The sequence below is a fragment of the Ipomoea triloba genome, chromosome 7 (assembly GCF_003576645.1).
Source record: "Ipomoea triloba cultivar NCNSP0323 chromosome 7, ASM357664v1".
In the NCBI taxonomy this organism is placed as follows: domain Eukaryota; kingdom Viridiplantae; phylum Streptophyta; class Magnoliopsida; order Solanales; family Convolvulaceae; genus Ipomoea; species Ipomoea triloba.
The window spans coordinates 14,907,892-14,921,833 of NC_044922.1; the positions used below are offsets into that span (position 1 = coordinate 14,907,892).

General features: G+C 35.4%; 1 protein-coding gene across 1 annotated transcript; it reads left to right on the top strand.

Moving 5' to 3' along the window:
• The first annotated feature begins 11,976 nt into the window (after positions 1-11,976).
• Positions 11,977-12,872, top strand: LOC116025077 (protein transport protein Sec61 subunit beta). Its single transcript, XM_031266148.1, has one exon. It carries the CDS (start codon positions 12,108-12,110, stop codon positions 12,417-12,419), a length of 312 nt encoding a protein of 103 aa, XP_031122008.1. The 5' UTR covers positions 11,977-12,107; the 3' UTR covers positions 12,420-12,872.
• The last annotated feature ends 1,070 nt before the right edge of the window (positions 12,873-13,942 follow it).

Genomic DNA, 13,942 nt, shown 5'->3' on the forward strand with positions numbered 1-13,942 from the left:
GAATACGTATATTGATTATACGTCGGATACAGTAGTTTTATATCCTAAGTGTAGCCCGGTCAACTTGACAGTGGGTCAGAGATTTTCGGGTTAAATGACTATTTAAGAGCAACAACAAACAGCCAAAAAATCCCCCCTCACTATTAAATGTTGTATTTATAGGGTGTCAGGGACAAGTGTCGGTCATGCGACATGATGACCGTGTGGCCGATATGCACCGGGCCAAGGGTCGGTCTTCTGTTTGCAAACCAGGTGTCGCGATGCTAGAAGCCAAGGGCCTACTCGGTGGACCATGCTCAGAAGCCCGGTCGGCCGGTCCGACCCTTCCAGGCCGGTGCACGAAAAACCATGATGGCCTATGCTATGCTTACCTGGTCAGTAAGTGCTGACCGGATAGACCGATCAATGAAGATCGGTCAACGAATTTGGTCGAAGAATAATCCCTATCATGTCAATTATATTCCTTTGTTCTGAAAGGGGTGGACGAATAAATAGAACACAATTCTCGTACTAGAAAATCAAAAATCAAGAGTTTGCAATTGATTTTACTCACATCTTTTCGATCGAGTCAATTCCACAAAGTCTTTTTAGTGCAGTTTATCTTTCATGTATGATTTACAAGCTATTACACATACATAGCATAGTGATTATGAACATAGTTTATTTAATTTAGTACATACTCAATATATATGATGGATTTAATTACCCGGGGTATCCCGAATTATTAAATCCAAATTAAGGAACGAATAACAAAATGTAATAGCAAAATAATATAATAATGCTACAAGTCACAGAGACGAATTATATTGATGATTCGTGTTAGGACGAATACAAGAAGTGTGTAGTGCTATTACAATAATTGTCTAGACAGGGTATGATGAAGGTGTCCTGTAATGCTAAGACAATAGCCTTTTATATAAGAAGATCCTAACTGAAATAGGCTAAATTCGTGGAGGGCCACAAGACCATGTGGTGGGCCATGAGACTAAGTCAAGGCCCATATAATGGGCCCGCAAGACTAAGTCAAGGCCCATCATGATGGGCCTCGAGTTATGCACTTCCGAATCCCAGGTCTCTATTATTGGGTCGTTTCTAATATATCCATCATCAGTCCCTCACTCTCTGAGCTGCGAGAAGTCGTCAGTGAAAGAGAGTAAATGTATGGCCCAATGGAAGCCACTCGGGGCTCTATGCTTGGATGAATGCTTCCGGTCAACTTGAACGGAAGTACTTTGTTTGCTCAAAGACATTTTAAGCCTACACCACCAGCCTCGCGATCTAATTCCTCTCCGTCCGGGCAACGCGGGGTTGCTTATATTTTTGCTCGCATAATATTTTATATTGTTTTTTGTTTTTTTTTTTTGTATTTTCTTTCTTTTGCTTTTTTATTATCGTTTGCTTTTTCGCATTGGCGTTAGACCAAGGTACCTCAACCCTCAGCCCTTAGCACACCCGTTCGATGGTAGGCAAGGTCCAACCTTGTACCCTCCTTAAGGTGTCAGTCGTTCTAAGTCGAAACCATTAGGTCTTACACCTAGAGACTCTTCCGTTCGGCGATAGTCGAGGTCGAACCTCGTACCTTAGTCGTCCTAAGTCGAGGCCATTTGGCCTTAAATCTAGGGACTCTTCCGTTCGGCAATAGTCGAGATCGGACCTCGTATCGCCCTTAGGGAGTTTAGTTGTTTTAAGTCGTAAATCCTTTGATTTTTTTTAAAACTTAAAGACTCGCCCGTTCGGCGATAGGCGAGGTCGGACCTCGTATCGCCCCTAGGGTACTAGCCGCTTAAATGAGGTGGGCTAAAAAACTTGGACCAAGAGGTCAGCCTTCGAGTTTATCAAGGGGCCGGACCACCTTATGTGCAATAAGCCAATAATAGGCTCATCCGTTAAGTAGTGAGTGGAGGCGGACCCCATATCACCACTAGAGAATGCCAAAGTCAGGGCCTGCGGCCACATGAAGGCTCCTTCAAAATGTTGCAGTTCTGATCTTCGCAAAAGCTTCTATTTCGGCGTCGGTAAGATCCCGGCACCCCCTAGCTAGCTAGCTCGAACAGATCAGACAGGGAATATTAAATGAATAACGTCGTTGGATTTGTCAGTGCTCTGCGCCGGCGTAACCATAGCAGTAGAGCCCGATCAATGGTGCTCTTGTTGAGAGCTGATTAAACACTCAAGTTTAATTTAATTTGCTCTCCATTTTATATCTTGCAACAGCTAAATATGTTATTCAATCTTTTTCCATCTTTATCATATTCATCTTTTGTATTATGTTTTCCGATCCGGCCTGTGTAAACAAACTTACATTTCAATGACTCCCTTCATCAGTATTCACATTAATTATCTCCAAATAATACAATGCCCATCCAACTCACCTTTTGTCCTTCCACATCTCTATCTCTATCTAGCTCTCTCTGTTTCTAGGATATTGCAATCTTAGAAAAATGCATAACACTGTAAATGCAACAGCAGCAACCAAAGTTACGTTTAACATGTGACCATCCAAAGCTTCGTCATACGATCGAGCTTCTAAGGGAGTTTGCCGATGTCGAAAGAAATTTCGGGAAAGATGAAGTTAACGTAGACTAGTAAACTGCAAGGGAAAGACAGGGGTTGTTCCTATTCTAGATTATCTTCTCAAAAGATAAGTATTATTATTATTATTATTATTATTATTATTATTATTATTTAACTAATTTATGTGACCAACCACTAATTTATTCAAACTGGCACGTAATTTGGCAAGCTCTGTGCTGCTGCCTACATAATACGATATGGGACGCTCTGTGCTACCAATTGTATTGTACGGCAAGCTATATATGTGCTTCCACCTAAATTATATGGTAAGCTCCGTGCTACCTTCAATTCTAAACTACACGGTAAGCTCCACGCTACCTCTTACAACCATTGTTACAATGAATAAGTTTGGTGTTGGTCACAATAAATGAAAGGAAGATAGGATTTTCCGAACCTATCTTCAATTTTAATTTAGTATTTAAATAAATACTAGTAGCACAACCCACTAATCATATATTATTCAGCATGCAGGAAATAATCGTCATGAATTCCTAGGTGCTCCGTGCACCTAACCAAACTCTTATTATGATCTTCGATGCTCCGAGCGGGGAAGGTCAGAACCTTGGTGCTCCGTGCACAAGCGTGTAGTCTCGACTGCACCCGTCATTAAGTCCGTGCACAAGCGTGTAGTCTCGACTGCACCCGTCATTAAGGATGCACTCAAGCGTGTAGTCTCGACTGCACCCGTCATTAAGGATGCACTTCGAGTGCTTTGTTCTACTTTCTTATGCCGACAAATACTTGCGGCTAAGAAAATGGGGGACTTCTCTGATGGAATAATATGTCTTACCATTATTATTATTAATATTATTATTTATAATAGTAATGGTATTAGTCAAAGCAAGAAAGTAGGAAATGCTACGGGAAGTTGCAACTGCAAAGGAAAAACATTATTTAAAGGCTCAGGAAGATCCACCAAAGGGGCCAGACTCATTCTCTTCTAAATAATCCTTCTCTTACCTACCTTTTCATTCTTCTATTCCATGGCCATGGCTGCCCTTGTACATGTGCTCCACCCAAACATAGTGAATTTCGGCTTGGCTTAGCCCAAAAAGGCTCGTGTTTTCACTGTTTTGGTTTCCACGTTAAATATCTTTGTGTCATTATTTATTGATTCTCTGTAATCATCTTATTAGCATTCTTCTTTTATTTATTGGATTTATTAATTCGGACACCCCGGGTTAATTAAATCCATCAATATATATATATATATATATATATATATATATATATATATATATATATATATATATATATATATATATCATAATAAGGTGCGGTTAGTTTGGCCGCACCACTATGTATAGAAATATACACCACCCAATGTTAAAAAATGCACAACACAAATATACACCATTATGTACGCATCACCAAAAAACACACCACTAGGTATGCAAATATACACCACACAGTGTTAGAAAATGTGCATTTTCTAACATTGAGTGGTGTATTCCGCACCAACCGCACGGAAAGGCGCGGCCACACACACACACATATATATATATATATACATATATATATATATATATATAACTTGAAGGAGGCATGCAAATGAGACATGGGTAGGTAGTGGAGTGTATGTGTGGTTGGTTCATGCATGCCCACAACCTACAAGAAGCAAAATAGGTTGTCGATTGGATTGGCAAATTAAATCATTCGCTTAGGCATGTTCGATGTTTGATAATCTTGGATTTCCCATTCATCATGTCCTTGTAACGGCTTGTTCTGCTTCCTCCCTATTAAACATTTAAACGTATACTCTACGAGCTTGAAAGGTACGGTGGTCCGTGATCGAATGGGTAGAATATAATTCTCGCTCGTATAAAAAAGTTACGAATTTAATTTTTTTCAACATTATATCGATCGAGTTTGTCCATATATAGAATTTTCCTATCTAGTGCGGTTTACGTATTATACAGGGGTGAATTTATCGGTTGAGACGGTCACACATGATCTTTCTAGTGCGGTTTACATATTACACAAGCTAAGGGTGGGTTTATCGATAGAGTATGTCACACATGATCTTCCTACTGTGATTTACCTATTACACAGGAGTGAAGTTTATATAGTGCACACCACAAGACAATAACTGTGGACTTCCCTTGTCATCCCCTATATATATATATATATATAGTATACAAATAATAAATGTCATGTAGTCTAATTATTAGTTTAAAATTTTAATTAAACAAAACACATTATTCAATGTGTTACCAGCCTTGATGAGAGGTTAATTTTTGTTTTTTGTTTTTTTTTGTGTGTTTTTTAATGGGATTCTCCTCGTATTTGATTAAAAAAAAAATCACTATGATCTATTGTCACTCGATATTACATTTTCCTTTTTTTTTTGGCATTTGATCGATTATTACACAACCTTTTTATTAACTCGTGGTGCGTTCAACTAATTTATAAATAATCAATGAAAAATAATAATTAATTTTCTCTTGTTAGACCTCATAAATAATGCAATGAAATTGATGTTATGAAGTGATTTTCAAATAATTTTTTGTAAGGAAAAATAGTGCGTACTCCATAAAATTTTTTTCTTCAAATCAAATAAGACACATCTTGTCAAATCATTTAAAAAAGTAAGATGTAAACATCAAAGTACAAATGTTATTAGTTGTCGTTTAAATGCATATTATTTTTTAGATGATCTAATAACAAGAGTGTCAAGATAAACAAAATAAAACAGATGTAACATTTTAAATTTATGACAAGACATCACGTTATAATACGGGATACATATGATTTTTCATGTATGCATACACATATACATAGAAGGGCACAAGGAGATAACAAATTAAAGACGCAAAGAATGAAGAAATGTTGGGCGGGGCTACGTACAGGAAGAGGGTTTGCATGTGTTCCCTTAATGGACAGCTGAGTTGCAGAGAGACCTAAAAAGGATAAATATTGTTAGATCCTTTGCTCCAACAAACACATTATCGTATAGTACGTACAAGATAGAATTGGTTAGCTAGGGAAAACAGAAAATCGCAAATTGGACGTAAAATGGTCCTTTGGAACCAGACATTTTGGCGACTATGTGGTCGTAACACCAAAGGAGTGGTTACCACATCTGCCTCAACTGATTGGACTCCCAACATCTCGTGCCCTTCATGTCACATGTTGTATTTCTCCCTCAGCTCGTATTTTTCTAACCTTAAAAGAACAACAATAATTGGTGTATGTATAGCTTTAATTTGCAATTGGAGCAAGACAACAATTCGATAGTATTCGCAATTGATTGGAAAATACAGAACGTACCTAGTAATTCCTGACTTTACTCGAAAGATTAGTGAGTCGTGAGATGCCAATCGTTCCATCAGTCTCGATTAACTCAATATAGACATGTGACATGATTGACCTAATTGGTGTATGGGTAAGCGTCACGTATCCCTACCAGGCGGAAATCATGGTCCGTGACCCTACACCCATTGCTAGGTAACCCCTTAGAGAAAGGAGAGACCTCTTGGTGACTCCTCAACCAATTGAAAGCACTTCGACCTTAATACCCTAGTAGGTCCTTGTACCAATTGTTATATTGTGGACCATGGTCACAAAACGACATCGTTTCAATAAGTGGGAGAAACGGCTCCCATAAATCTCCGTAACTGATACTACAGTTCATATCAAATGACACTACAGTTATGTTGAACTGATACTGCAGTTGTGTTGACTGATACTGCAGTTGTGTTGAACTGATACTGCAATTGTGTTGCGCGGAACGGAGGCCGTTTCATCCATCTGGAACTACAGTTATGTTGAAAGGGAACTGCAGTTGCGCGGAACGAAGGTCGTTTCATCCGTCTGTTTTCATTAATCAAAACGATGATGCCATTTTGATGCGCGATCCACGGTAAAATTTGCGGTCCCTGTACACGAAAATTCACATAAATCAATAATATCATTAAGAAAAACTTCCTAATATGTATACTCAGTATCTTATCGGAATATAATTAACTTTAGCAACAATTTTGACAAAGAACTAATATAAAAATGATGGTTGAACTACTTGAGATACCAGAATTGGTCATTGATTTTTCGATTAGACTATATTAAGTTATTGACATGCATTTGTTACCTAATTTAGTTATTTAGCCAAATACATACAAAGGCCGCAATTCTTATTATTATTTAGATCAGGAGAGAAATTTACAATAACTACCCGATAGTGCGTATTAGGTAAATCTCACTCATGTATCACAGGTTCGACTGAATGAGTGTTGACAAGAATAAAACTCATAATCTTTTGGTACGAGAATCACACTCCACGTATCCTACCTAACCATCTCTTTCGATGCTATTATTATTATTATTATTATTATTATTATTATTATTATTATTATTATTATTATTATTATTACTGTTGTTATTATTATTATTATTATTATTATTTTACTATTATTATTATTATTATTATTATTATTAAAAATTGACCACTGAATGTATGTGTTCACAGAATCATCAACTGTGGGAGATTTCCCCAATCGAACTTGATTACAATGCAAGGAGAGCTTTTCTGATTGTTGTCTTTTAATTTAAAACTGCTTATTAAAAGATGTTAGAATGTGACACCCTTTGCCCCCATCATTCTCCCTTTTCATACCTCAATTTTCGACTTTTCTATTTTGTTTTTATTTTTATTTTACTTTTTTAATGGCTTTATAAATTTTTTACATAATAATTGATTAGTCACAATTAAAGGGTTGGATTCATTACTCCTATGCCACATAACTTTCGCATTTCAAGACAATGAATCATTAAATTACGTCACATTTGAATTGGTTTTAAAACGTACAAAAGTTATACGGAGTACTAAATATGGTACATATTAAATAATTTAAAATATAAATAAAGTTTCGCTAATTGAACTAGACGCATCAAATAATCCAAGACGGTGGTTGTGTGATGCTAACATTTTTTTAAAAAGTGATTTGCTTCATTTTGAGGGTACCGATGAGAGCGTTAGAATGTCAATTTTTCAAGATATATTATTAGTTTACAATGTAATATCTGAACGCTCAAATAAATCATCATTCGGTGAATTTTGATTAAAGTAGAACATATATATAATTTTTAGGAGTGTCATTGGTGAAGATTTTAGGAGAATTTTTTAGTAGTTTCAGTGATAATAAGTTAGGAAATTTTCAAAGACTTATTTAAAACCTTTCTAAAACGTTTCTCATCAATTTCACTGGTATATTTTTAAGTGTATACGCATATAAAATTCGACCGTCCCATGAATCATGATACTTCAAATTCACTTTGATTTGAGACAAATAAAAACTAAATTCAACTTAAAATATTGTCTCATATACCATTTTATACTAAAATTTCAATATGTATGTAATTCTTAAAATACATCATTTTTTCTTTGCCATTTGGGATTTTGGAGTGGAGTGGAGTGGGGTGGGGTGGGGTGGGGTGGAGTGGGGGTGGGGGAGAACAAACATCTCAATCTTCACATCAAAGTAGGAGTTATTAGGACTGGACTTTGACAACACATTTTGAGAATTGAAATTATAATGTCGGAAGGGTAACGAAAGTGACTATGTTAATCATCCTCAAACCCATCAATTACAGCTCTAGGGATTTTACATAATCATCCACAAACCCATTATTTACATAATCATCCACTAAATTTTAGTTTGTTTTTCATAGGGGAGAGAGAGTTTATATTACACAATTCAAATTCTTTAAAAAATTTAATTGCATTTATGTTAATGTAAACACTTACCTTTTTAATGTGGGACAAACATTTTGATAATCAAACATTTTCAAACTCCATTTTATCCAATTCAAATGAGTACATTTTGATAATCAAAATTTCATTCATCCATTATCCATTTTAAGTGTATAATATATCAAATTCATCATCTAAGTTGGGATAATATAAATCCACTTTGATCCAATCTAAAAAAGAAGTATAACTCACCGAAAGTAATACCTAAAAATGATCAATTTATGCTAATTTCCCCAACAATGTTTGAGAGATGTACAAGACAATATTAAGGTATTCAGATTCAACTCGATTCGCTACTCAAACTACTTAAATTCGAGTTCGAGTTTAACTTGATAGTAACCGAATCAAATTCAAATAATATTCATCAACTCAAGTCGTGATAATTTGACTCGCAAGTCACTCGAAAGAGTATTGAGCGAGACTAATCTGTTACTTAAACTTAATTACAAAGTGATAAAATCAAATTCGAACATTCATTAAATCAAGTCAGAATAATTTATTATTCTATTCTTGCCTTTTTGACAGATGGTATCATTAGCCACCCGTCGGACCCTCCTTATTTAAATTTTAGTAATCGGCAGGTTGGGCATGGTTGCGGCAAAGGTGGGCAATGGAATGGGTTGGGAGAGAACACTTTCCCAAGTTGTGTGTGCCCATCTCAGTCTTCCAACTGCCTAACATAAAAATCTATTGTCTTCATCAGTTAGCAATATAGGACAACATATCAGCCTAACCTTTGTCTCGTGTCATTGTACACCTTTAATTCAATGGGCCACGCTTTCTTATTGGGCCATCGTGCTATTCAATTCCTCTGGTCGATATGACGTTGATTGTACTTAAAAGATAATATGTCTTTTTTGTATTGGGTACTACTAACACCATCTTGTACAATTAGTTATTTTTGTATATGATTGTATCGGATATTATGAATACAGTAAAAAAAAGTTGAAAATTTTATACCATCACAATGGTTGTACAAAATATGTAAACGTAAATCCATGTCTTTATATTGTTATTCAATCTGCACAAGAATCAATTTTTTATGAACAAGAAGATAATATTCAGACTAATTCTTTTAGCACCGGTCCTGTCCAATTAAAAGGCAAAATGCTGGTCATATTGGTTTTTCATATGAGAGGGAGTTTTAAACTTCCAACCTCACTTTGGAATGAAAATGTATTGCTACCCACACCAACGACCAAGTTGGTTATATTATTTTATAGCATTGCACCAAATATAAGAAAAAAATATATATAGTTGTGTGGTGTGGGAAAATGCCAATGCCATATGATGGAAATGAGTTAACAAAACGTCAGCCCAACAAACTTGGGCTGAATAAAAAATGCATTATTGGACCTCAAATAGTTGTGCTGCTTAAAATGGCCTAGTTGGATGGATGGCCCATGTCCCATTTCCAGCTTCAATATCTTTCGATATAAAAATCAAACAGGCTGAGAGACATGTAGCAAATTATGCTGTGGACCCGCGTGCTTTTGTAAGCTGGACCAGGTTTAAAACGCAGGTCTAGAATAACAGTTAAATATAAAGTTTTTAAATTGTGAATATAGAGTTCAAAAATTGTGAATATAAATTTAAAAATTGTGTTATATTGTTGAGTATAGAGTTCTATAATTGTAAATATATAGTTATGAAATTGTGAATATAGAGTTCTGTAATTGTGAATATATAGTTCAAAAATTGTGAATATTTAGTTTTGTAATTTTGTACATTGAGATATAAAATTGTGAATATTCAGTTCTAAAATTGTGAATATAAAGTTCAAAAATTATGAATATAGAGGAACGAACTTTGAAGACAAACGGCAAGTTAAGGGCAATGAATGAAGGTTTTTTTTTTTTTTTTGGTTAGATTCAGACGATGTCATTTTGAAGAAAAACGACGCCGTTTTGGACCCGAGTCCACCTTGGCAAGGTGGACTCGAGTCCATGGCATGACAACCGCAGACATGTTTACAGTCATTAAGGCAACCTAGTTGTGATTTTTTGCAATTTTTTTTTGGATGATATTGGCTTGTGAGAGTGTCTTAAAAATTTAAACTCGTGGTGGGTCGAGTTAGATTCGAGTTTTATATACAAAACTCGCATAGAACCCCATCCAACTCACCACCTATAAAATTAATAGTAAATTAAGTACTAATATATGTACTTAATTATAAAAGTTTCTAGAAATTTTGCTAACTTTTTAATATTTTTAGTTCTAAACTAATATGATTATTAAAAAAAAGTAACAATTTAATTATTATATTTGAATATTTCTATTATTTTATGTTTTAATATAACTAATGAATTTTATTACTATTTTATTTTGTATAAGTAATTTAAATATTATTTTTAAATTTTTTAAATAAGATAATAAATAGTTGGTATCAGGCACTCGCACCCAGTGAGACATGTGTGAGGTTTGAAAAAGTCACTCGATGCAGGTCATGTGGAGAAAATATAAAATAGGTCTGGTGGTTGATGTAGCCCTCCTTAATTTACCCCGACTCATTGTCATCCCTATTCCCTTTCGCTTTCTCATATTTGGCACAAACAGTCAAATAAAAAATTCCACAATTAGAGATGCTCTTATATCATAGATCATTTTATATTACAAGGTAAAGCATTAACATGCATGTTCATTTTAATAAATTAAATTTTATTTTAAAAATACTACAAATTAATTTTTAAAATATTTATTTTTAATATATTACTTAAAATAAATATTAATATATTCAAAATAAACATTTAATATAAATCGTAATATGAACCTCAGTTCACCATATTATTTGGTGGCATGTTTAAATGTCAGCAGTGGCGATGGCGTGTCATGATAAATCATGAGCAATTGAGTATCCATAATGAGTGTTGGGAGTAGAACAATTAAATTAAGGAATATTATAATGATATATATAGCACAGAAAATGTTTGAGTTGAAAAAAGGGTTGTAGATTTTAAAGAGTTAATATTGATTCTAGTGAGACTCAAATTCACAACTTTTTTATATGAGAGAGTAATTTGGTAATCGGTATCACTGAACCACAAGGTCCTTAACAAAAGATTGCAATTAGTTAGTGTATCCAAAACAAATATGAAGTAATAAATTTAAATTTTTACACCATGTTTATACTTTTTTTTTTTAATTAGAACAATGAGATATTTTATGACACAAATTAGTGATGGATTTGTACTAATATCCATCCTATCCACTTTAAGTAGATATGGATTAGATGGAGGAAATTTTGTAAATTTAATGAATTAGAGCAAATTTGACAAATCTTTGCCCACCGTATTAAAACTTAGTAGTTTATTTGTTGACACTTGTTGAATAAGTCACTTAATGAAGTCAAAATTATACCATATTAAAACTTGGACATTTCAAACTAAATAGAAGTCACCTAATAGAGAGATAAAGATTTTTAAAAAAAAACAATAAACAAGTAGGCGAAGAAAACAAAGAAAAAAAGAGTTGGGGATTCAATCCGATATTATCTCTATAATTAAATGATCAGGATGAAATTAAATACATAGATTCCTGGGCACGAAATATAAAACTGACAAGTTTGTGGGCCATATCAATAAATTAATTAAACGGTCATCTACTCATCTTTATCCGTAGCAATGTAGCATAACTACCTCACCGAATACAAACTAGACCCTGAATTTCAATATAATTACGCTTAGACCCCGCCTTCTTCTTCACTCAAACCGCCATTGGTTACTCCCTTCTCGAAAATACTAGTAAAAACCTGCAACTACCAGTTTTCCTCTTCACTTCACCGAAAATGGCGCGTCCCACTACATCTCAGCCTTCTTCTTCCTCCAACTCCCGCCCCGGCACGGTGGCTCCGCGAGGATCAGCGGCGGCGGCAGCCGGAATGCGCCGCCGCAGGCTCGGAGGTTCCTCCACTGTCAGCTCCGGCGGCGGGGATTCAGGCGGCCCAAGCAACATGCTCAGATTCTACACCGATGACGCGCCGGGGCTGAAGGTTAGCCCTACCGTCGTCCTCATCATGAGCGTCTGCTTCATCGGCTTCGTCACCGCCCTCCACGTCTTCGGCAAGTTCTACCGCTACCGATCCGGCGGCGAAGCTTGATTCTCGGCTTTGATTCTTACTTCTCGGATCCTGAATACCTGAACTATCACGATCACCGGTAACTTGACCCCGTGAGGGACAAACTAAAATAACTCTTGTAAATTCTTATCAAAATTGTCCCGTTTCTTTGGATTTGACTTTCATTAGGATCAAATATGTGAGATGAAAAGGAAGCTTGGATGAACTTTGAGTTTAAAATGCTGTTTTGATCCTTGAAGTGTGATCCCACTTAACATGGGGGTAATATATGTACTACTACTGATTTCCAATTATCTGCTCAGTCATAATATTTAGATCAGAATTCAAATATAGTGCGTTTGCAAAGTTTGTACATGGTATGCCTAGTCTTCAATCCTTTTATATAAAAATTAGTGCATGATATATCTATTGTATCGAGAAATGTATGCACTAGTGCCTGTCTACTGGAATAAAATTAGTACATGATATTGAGAATTGTATGGATTAGTATCTATCTATTAGTATAAAATTAGTGCATGATATCGAGAATTTTACGGACTAGTGTTTGTTTACTTGTATAAAATTAGTGCATGATATATCAGGTTGTATTGAGAATTGTATGGACTAGTGTTTGTCTACTGGTATAAAATTAGTGTATCATATATCTGATTGTATCGAGAATTGTATGAACTAGTGTCTATCTACTGGTATAAAATTAGTGCATGTGCTGAGTTGTATCGAGCGGATTAGTGTCCTGTCTACAGTATAAAAATGTGAAATAGCATGGCTTATTGGCACCTTATGTTGTAACTGGCTGAATATTTGCCCTTGTTCTTTAACCTGTTAGTTCAGACTTAGATAAGCTTTATGTGAGAAGACTTGACAGCAGGTAGCAAATAAGTGAACAGATTGCCTTGCATTGCAATATCCACTGAGATGGATGCCTCTGTAGTTTCTTTTGCCACATTTACCATAGTGCCTTCTGCCACCTTTATAGCATAACTGGAAAGTGGAAATAATAGTGTCGTTTTTGCTGAGTCTCTGCATTATTGCAGGCTATGGCTATCTAACTATCTTTTTAGATTGATCATCAAAGTGTCCTTTCTTGCTCCTCCCGTGCTTCGAAATACTTGACATGGTGGGTTCTACTTGCATTTTTTACTGGAGTGGAATCTTTTACTTTCTATGTTGCTGGAAGTTGTGAGAAGGAAGTAACGGATTTGCATGGTAGTGCCTCCTTTTTTAGTTGCTGTTGAAAGGGCATTGGATGCCTCAACTGAGTTTATTTTATTTGAGTGACTTTCCTTAGTGCACTTCATAAACTTAGCACTTCTCTTCAACCATATTGGAGTGAAAATGATTTCTTTATGATTTCAATTGGTGAGAGATGCTGTGGCAGGGGGAAGGGGGGGTACATGCTATTTGAATATTGAATTTCTGTAGCAATCATCCAAATTGGTTTGCAGAACTTGGGCTCATTGCCAAATCTTTGGTTGCTTAGCTAGTTAGAGCTTTACCCTGTGTGTAGTCTGATGATACTCTCTAGGAATTCATGACTTTGCTAA